General features: G+C 51.2%; 1 protein-coding gene across 1 annotated transcript; it reads right to left on the minus strand.

The window, feature by feature from the left end:
* Positions 1 to 545: 545 nt before the first annotated feature.
* On the minus strand, positions 546 to 1,466 carry LOC148591489 (olfactory receptor 14C36-like). Its single transcript, XM_088537480.1, has one exon. The coding sequence runs from the start codon at positions 1,464 to 1,466 to the stop codon at positions 546 to 548; it is 921 nt and encodes a 306-aa protein (XP_088393606.1).
* Positions 1,467 to 8,454: the final 6,988 nt, after the last annotated feature.

Consider the following 8,454-nt stretch of genomic DNA (forward strand, 5'->3'; position numbering starts at 1 on the left):
TGTCCCTCCATTTGTAATGTTACAGCACTGGAGACAGAAGGGAAGAGCCCATAGCGACGTCTGGCTGCCACCATCACAGGAGAGGGGTTTGAGATGACACCCTGACGGTGCCTGGGACAACTGAGCACTCCTAATGGACATGGGGCCCATGGTCTCACCCCATCTGTACTCGTCTGAGCCTAACACTGTCCCCCTGAGCTCCCTTGGTGCCAGTTCTGGAAGAGACGCTGCACGAGGAAACTCTCCTCATCGCACTAGGGGCATGCGAGGGAGCTCGAGCAGTGGGCTCTGAAGTCCCCCCTCTCTGCTGGAGAAGGGGGAAGAAGCCTGGCTTCCTGCTTCAACACAGGATGTGGGTCCAATTCAAAAGAGAGGTTCCCAAGGAGACATACAATGAAGTGAATATACTTATTTATTTGCCTATTATATTTGTCTGAGATGGATAGACAAGAAAAAAATAAGAAGGAAATAAATGCATAACACACATCCTTGATGAGGGATATTCTATTGAGTGAATGGACGTGGGGCAGGTATTGGCAATGACCTCATATCCATTGAACCATCTTTTCTAGTGTGTCCCTGAGCTCCTTGTTCCTCATGCTGTAGATGAGGGGGTTCACTGCTGGAGGCACCACCGAGTACAGAATGGACAGCACGAGATCCAGAGTTGGGGAGGAGACAGACGAGGGCTTCAGGTAGACAAGTATGTCAGTGCTGACAAAGAGAGAGACCACAGCCAGGTGTGGGAGGCACATGGAAAAGGCTTTGTGCTGGCCCTGCTCTGACGGGATCCTCAGCACTGTTCTGAAGATCTGCACATAGGACACTACAATGAAAATGAAACACCCAAAGCCTAAACAGACACTAACCCCAAGAAGCCCAACTTCCCTGAGGTAGGAGTCTGAGCAGGAGAGCTTGAGGATCTGGGGGATCTCACAGAAGAACTGCTCCACCACATTGCCTTGGCAGAGGGGTAGGGAAAATGTGTTCCCACTGTGCAGGAGAGCATGGAGAAACCCACAGCCCCAGGCAGCTGCTGCCATTCTGACACAAGCTCTGCTGCCCAGCAGGGTCCTGTAGTGCAGGGGTCTGCAGATGGCAACGTAGCGGTCATAGGCCATGACTGTGAGGAGAGAATACTCTGCTGACATAAAAAAGACAAACAGAAAGATCTGGGCAGCGCATACCAAGTATGAGATGGCCCTGGTGTCCCACAGGGAATTGTGCATGGATTTGGGGAGAGTGGTGGAGATGGAGCCAAGGTCAAGGAGGGAGAGGTTGAGGAGGAAGAAGTACATGGGGGTGTGGAGGCGGTGGTCGCAGGCTACGGCTGTGATGATGAGGCCGTTGGCCAGGTGGGCAGCCAGGTAGATGCCCAGGAAGAGCGAGAAGTGCAAGAGCTGCAGCTCCCGCGTGTCTGCGAATGGCAGGAGGAGGAACTCGTTGAGGGAGCTGCTGTTGGACATTTAATCTCGGTTCAGTGCACTCTCCAATGAGGAAAAAGCATCAACAAGTTAAAGTTAGAACAAGCTTCTCTGAATAAAATCCATTCCACTCCTCATGGTACCCCCACATGGGTTCTTTCCTTTACCTTGTTCTGCTCCCTTTTTTGACCTCTGGTTTGTGCTGGGTGAGTGTGCTCTGCCTCTCTGCCTGCTTCCAGGGCAGTCAGTCCTGCTCTACTGGGGGGTATAAATGGAGGTGTCAAATTGACTCATGCATTTGCAGGGGACACCTGGGAATGGGTACTGTGACCTAAGTGAAGGGGATTTGGTGGAGTGAAGGGAAGTGGGAATATTCTCCACTTATTATTGAGACAGAGAGAGAGAAAGAGAGGGAGAGGGAGAGAGACCACACTCATGACAGCTCTGTTTGAGATGGAAGATCACTAGGAGGGATTAATCTAACCCCCCTTCCAGTTTGCTCTCTTCAACAGAGGTGTCTGGACCTGAATCAGTCACAGCAGTTCCCACTCCAGCAAGGAAGAGGAACAGTGCAGTGAAGGCAGGGGCTGAACTAACTCCTTCTGGGCATCTCATTTCCACTAAGATGGACCCCATCCTCACATCACCTAAATGTCTTCACTGTTGTTTGAGGGAATGCAGTGGGAGAGGGAAGTTACTGCCTGAACTGCAGCTGAATTCTCCTCCTTAGCTACAGAGAGCAAAACCAGATCAGCACAGACAGGTGAAGGACGGAAGAGCAACAATATGAACCTTCTGGCAAGGGAAAGTAAGGAGCAGCAGACAGAGGAGCACTGAGGAAAGCCTTCAGCTCCCCCAGCTGCACACGTCACCCCCCAGACAGTGACATCTGAGGACAGTCCCTCTCAGTCCCCTTGTCCTGCACTGGGAAAGGACCAGGCTGCAGGAGAGACGCAGCCCCTCTTCTACCAAGGAGGGGGCTCGTGGCCAGCACCCCATGGCCTTGAGGGGTGGGAGAGGAGACACGGGGCTTTGCTTAGGGGAAGACGTCTCCGTTGCAGGGACTGACTGGGATGATCCAAATCCCACCTCTCATAGCAATTATGTTTATAGCTCCCTCCCATTTGCTGATTGTATCTCCACTGCTGGAGCTTTTCCTGCTGGCAGATCTTCCTCTGCCCCATGTCTTCTCCCTGTCAGTGTCACAGACACTGTCCCATCTTCTGGACACTCACCCTGCTCTTCAGCAGCCCAGGGACATCTCTGTGTTTGCAGATGGGGAAGAGAAGGTCAGCCAGACCCTGGTGAGGCCGGAGAAGGTGATGCTGGTGCTGTCTGCAGTCAGAGAGGGGTAAGGGACTTGCTGAGGTTCCCCACAGATCTCTCCATTTAAGGAACTGGGAGTCTCAGTCTCCCGCCCCAACCTGGCATCTCCTTTCCATACACCCCTGGCCCTTAACAAAAAGGATGAAACTGAAAACAGACTCCTGAAAGCTCCTTGTCTTTAACATTAACACTGCCTTGACTGTTCTCTTGGAAAGGCTCCTTCAGAAAATGAGCCTGCCCTGATGGGGGTCTTTCCTCCCACCCAGAGCATCTCCCTGCAGCACCATGGGGATTTCCCCGGGCAGACTGAGTGCTGACCCTTGCAGGGGGCAGAGTCACTGCCCCGGCACACAGCACCCTGGGACACAGGGACATGGCTCTGAATTACAGCCCATACAGACCTGGGTGCATCCCAGCACCGTCCCTGTTAGAGGGCAGTTGTGATGCCCTGTCCCTCTGAACGTGTGGCTGGGAATCCCTGCTCTAACGCAACCTCCTAATTCAAACAGGAGAGACTGGGAGAGACACCCTGACACATCCTATTGATCTGAAGGTGCCAAGTTCAGAAGCTCCCTCCAGGACCCACAGCACTGTTGCCCTGCAGACATAAACTTACCATGTCAAGGGTTGGGAAGATTTCTCCCTGCCCTGAGGCTCTCAGCTGTCCTCCCATTCCCTACTGCCTTTCACTTATGAGTGACTCATCCCAGCCTGGTGCCTGTGGGCAGTGCCCTGAGTCTTGGTGCTCCTTTATGAGGAGCTGCTCCTGGGCAGAGCTGTCTCTCTGCAGAGCCTGCCAGGTTGCCATGGGCTCCCACAGTCCCAGGAGCCGGGCCCAGCTCAGGAGCAGGGACCCAACTGAAGACGGGACGTTTTCTGTCCCTTGTGCATTCCCGAGATGGTCACAGGGCTCCAGGGCTGATGGTTCCTGAAAGGTACTGAAAGGTCACCCCTGCACCTATGGCAAACGTCCACTCACGTCCACAAAATGGTCACTGATGGTCTCTCTGTTAGCCGTGGAGAGAGACTGAGACATTGCACTTGATCTCATCAGAGGATGGTTATCTAAGAGAGGTGGACGTGTCCTACTCTACAAGACCCTGCTCCCATCTCATAAGCAGACAGAACACATGCACAGGGGCAAGAACAGCACAAGTCCATTTCCTCATGCTTCAGGACCTAATCTGGAGGAGTACAGCAGGACACCTAATGCCAGCACATCTAACACTCCACAGTCTCAGAAAAGGATTCTGTTTGCCCAACTTTTGGGGTCCAGAAAACAGCTATGTGCATGAGAGTTCCTTGTCCAAGCTCCCATTGTAGTCAGTGGAGATGGTGGCAGGGAGTCAGCTATACACACACGCTCACCCCTTTGGACTTCAGAAGGGACAAAGGTTGGTCCAAGACTCTCCTGCATCAGCCAGGTGGAGAATCTTCTTGGCCATCTGACATCTCAGTGCCTACGACCCTCTAGAGCTCCACTCGCTCAGACCTCTGCAGAACCAGACATTGCAAAGACCTTGCATAATTCACTGCAGACCATTGATTTCATGAAATGACAACAGGTCTACTAGGCCATGTCAAGTGCATGGGGTGTCCAGCACAGCCACCATGTTCCTAGCACATTCAAAAGGAAAACAAGAGAAAAATCAGACCTTTCAGAAATGGTTGGTGGGCAAGCACCCTAGGACACCTTGGTTTTCACACCTGCTCCCCAAAACTGATTCCCACCGCTGCCTTCACGCAAAGACCCCCTTGGAGAGGGATAACAGCTCCCCTCCTCTGGGTAGCCATGCTACCACTAATGCAGCCCCATAAGTGTCTGGCCTTATTCACATGAACATGCACCACTGGCTCATATGGCCTCTCTTGTAACATGCAGGCCCTTCTCTTTAAGCCAGTCCCCAGTTCCTCATGTTCTGCTCTGTCTTCATAGACAAGGTTATATTCTTCCCCACATTGTGGGGCTGCCAGGAGATTTTCTTGGTAGTGGGAAGCTGCATGAAAAAATGAAATATCCTGGAAAATCCCCATCTTGGGAATGTCAGACTGTGCATTAGAGGAAATGAGGAAATTAGAGGAAATGAGGAAATTAGAGGAAATGAGGAAATGTCACTTGAAGGCTGGTGCTGTGGTGCAACAGGCCACCCACCAGGACGCAAGGATCATCCCTTGGCTTTGTGTTACAAGGAACAGCCAGTGGGGATGGAGAGACATTAGTGAAGGGAAGGAGATCCCGTGTGAGAGCAAAGTGAGGAAGCAGGCTGGGCGTTTATAGGCTGCATGGGCACAGCCGCAGGTTTGAACCAGCATAGGACAGACCCTGGTGGATACAGCGAAAGGCACTGCCAAAGCTCAAACACCCCAAATAAGGTTGGCATCCTATTGGCTAAGACTGTTGTCTCTGCCACCAAGACCTACCAGGAGGCACTGGGGCCTCATTGTCCCCCTTGCCAACACCTTGAAAGGTGTCGTATCATTGTCCTGCACTGAGCACTGCACACCCCCACCCACATAACATCCCCAGGAGGACCTGGAAAACATGTGGGGGAAAGGATCTCCCTTTGAGGAAGCTCAGTGACCGAGCTTGGGCATTCTGCCTGATCAAACACATGAAGGGTTAACGTGGGATCAGAACCACCTGCACATTTCCTCTACCTACCTGTTACCAGTGATCACAGTTTTCTCCTCCAATCAGCCCCTGGGGAATCTTTGCTGCTAACGACTCTCAGTGGGACCCATTAATGTTCTACAGAACTTTGGAGGTTGCTTCTGACTTTGAATTCTTTAACATTTTGTTCAGTCTCCTCTCAGTAACTGAGGTTCATGGGCTCAGCACCAAATGCACTATGGGGCTCATTAAAAAGCAAAAAGCTTTGACCAACTATGTCTGCCCTTGTGATTTTCATCAGGTCTTGCAAGGCTAATTGGAGAGGTTTCAGGAGTGTAGCTGAAAGTTGGAGACATCAACAACATGCAAGTATTTCTGCCCTTAAAGGTTTTTATTGCTATTATTAATATTCAGCCTTCAGAGTTAAGTGACAGCAACATCCTCCAAACTGTATCAATCCAGAGTGACTCCCAATGAAGTCTGTGCATGTAGGGAAAAGAGTGTCCCAGAGCTCAGGCACTGTATGGACACTCTTCCCTCTGCCTCCCCAGCCCTGACATTTCTCTCATCAGCCACCTGGGACTTCCATCACTCCTGTTAGAAGCTTCCCTATTCCTCTGATGTCTGAAACTGAAGGTTACAGCTCATCTGCCCCAACTCTCAACTGCTTTCCTTAGAGAACTAGCTCCAAATAGGCCCAGGATTTTTCTCAATTACAAAGAAACAGAAATAAAGCATGAAATAATTCAATAAATAAGATTTATGCCCTTTGATTGTAGGCTAAGTCCACGATGTCAACAATGAGGCCCCCTGGCCACAAGGGAAAGCCTTACTGAAAAGACTGAGCAAGCTTTAAGCTCTCTGAAGTGCAAACCAGTGGCTGGGGCTCTGAGTGAACAGAGTAAAAGGAGTCCCAATACTGTGGCTTTACAACGGCCAGCTCGTGTCCTGTAAAGATGGTATTAAAAACTGTCAGTTTAAGCAGGACACACGGGAATGAGAGAGCCACACATCTCCTGGGTCATGATGTGGGCCATGCTCCTTTTGGAGATCCCAGACCTGCCTCAGCTTTTCCACAAAAGTAGGAAAAATCCTCTGATGCTATTTCCTAGAGAGGAGAGATTTTTCTGGCTGCTCAGAGCAACCCAAGCAGGAGCTGAGGATGTCATAGGAAACCCAACCTACCAACACCAAAAGCACTGGGCCTTCCTGAACCCTCAGGCCAGGAGCAGGAGGGGACAGGGGAAATAGCTACGTCCCAGTCTTCCTCCATCAGGCCTTCAGCTCCACAACTTGTCGTGGCTTCAAGGGAGCTCCCTAACCAATACTTCTTATGATCCTGGTGGACAGAGCAGACTGAGCAGACACAGAGAAGACAGGGGAGAGAAGGGCGAGAGAACTCAGGGTGTAGAGTGGGGCTCACTGTGCCGTAGAAAAGATGCTAGAAGCTGAATAAGCAACCCAAAGAAATGAGTAAAGGTCATGTTTTCCTTGGTAGTGGCTTGGAATGCCACATCTCTGACAGGATTCAAGGCAGATGAGTTGTCTCTTCTGCAAGATTTGCCCCAGGACTACATAAAACGTCTAGCAGGGATGTTGGCTGTAGGGGTGCTCACAAGCTTTGGCAGTTGGGGAGAGGTGAGATGGTCACCCCACGAGTTTCTGAACAAGACAAAATGCAGCTCCTGAGGCCGGCAGTGCCTTACAGGCTCCATACGGGAGTCCGCACAGCAGCACCGCAGTGTGGGGGCCTGTCCTGAGGCACCGGGGTCAAAGTGGGAGAGATTCAGAGTGCCAGGGCTCTAGAGATCCCAAAGAGAGGCAGGGTGCCAGGAACTGAACCCAGGGGAAAAACACTACCTGCAGGTGTCATGGAATATGTCGAGAACTAACTACGGTACAAGATGAGAAAACGCTTTCCTCAGGGTCAGAGGAAGGAAAGCTGGGCAAAATTAATGGGGATCTGGAGGAACTTGCCCAGATTTTCTGCCCGGCCAGACCCATGGTTTTGGAGTCTACCAGAAATTACAGGCCCGTCTCATGCCCTCTGCAAGGAAGGAAGGAAGACGTGTTAAGAGCATGTTTGCTCTTTATTGACACATCATCTCCATCTCAAACACCACAGACCAAGAAACCTTGCTGAGGACTTTTAAAGCAAAGACCCTGTAGAGCCTGTCTCAGGAGAGCAGATTCCCTGAGCCTGTATTAGGGGATTTCTGAGGATGAAGATCTGAGAATCTCTCTGCATTCCTATCCCACACTTTGTGAAGAAAAAGATTTGTTCTTAACATCTGAGAAGAATTTCCCATTGTCCATATTTTCCCTGCTGCCTTCCATGCAATTAGTGTGCCCCTCCAAGAAAATCCTGCTGCTCTGTGCCCTCCACAAGGTACTAGTGCACAGCATGAAGATCCAGCCTCTCCTTATCTGTCCCACACTCCAGCATGTACCCTGACCAACTTGGTGTCCCTGTGCTGAACCCCCTCCCATTTGTTCATTTCTTTGCAGAACTGGAGAGCCCAAATGGGATCTGGTATACAGGCATGGTCTCCACTGTTTCAAAAAGAGGAGCAGCACATGTCTGTGGCCCCACTGGCTGTGCTCTCCCAAATACAAAACCATGAGGGAGGCCAAACTATGGCACAGGGGCTCAAAGAGGTTCTCAAATCTTCTGTCCTCAGAGATAATCAAAACTTCACTGGAAAAGGCCCAATGACAACACCTGTCCTGGGACCTGCCTTCAGCAGGGTATTGGATTCCTACCTCCAGCTGTCTCCCCCATTGCAGGCTCAAAGAATCTGCTATTCTGACACTCTTTCTAAAGAAGGGACCTGTGGATTTGGAGCTGTCAGCTCAATGGCTGGCCAAGGTCAGGGGTCTCAGAGACACCCATATCTCTGAGGGATTGGAATGGATTAGGGCCTGGGATGGAAAGATGAAATGAGGGCTCTGGGACTCCCCTCGGTGACTACTAAGGCACTGAGATGAGTTGTGGGTGCCCTTGGCCACCACCAGGACATACCTCTGGGAGTCCCCATGGCAACCGCCAGGGCTTTGTGATGGCAGTGGCATCATGTCCCCAGGGCCATTGTG

Source organism: Tinamus guttatus, unplaced genomic scaffold, assembly GCF_059628265.1.
Source record: "Tinamus guttatus ecotype Peru unplaced genomic scaffold, ASM5962826v1 Tinamus_guttatus_pri_ptg000783l, whole genome shotgun sequence".
NCBI lineage: Eukaryota > Metazoa > Chordata > Aves > Tinamiformes > Tinamidae > Tinamus > Tinamus guttatus.

Excerpts from the sequence above, each read along its gene's own strand:
- LOC148591489 (XM_088537480.1), bottom strand. The coding sequence starts at position 1,466 with ATGTCCAACAGCAGCTCCCTCAACGAGTTCCTCCTCCTGCCATTCGCA.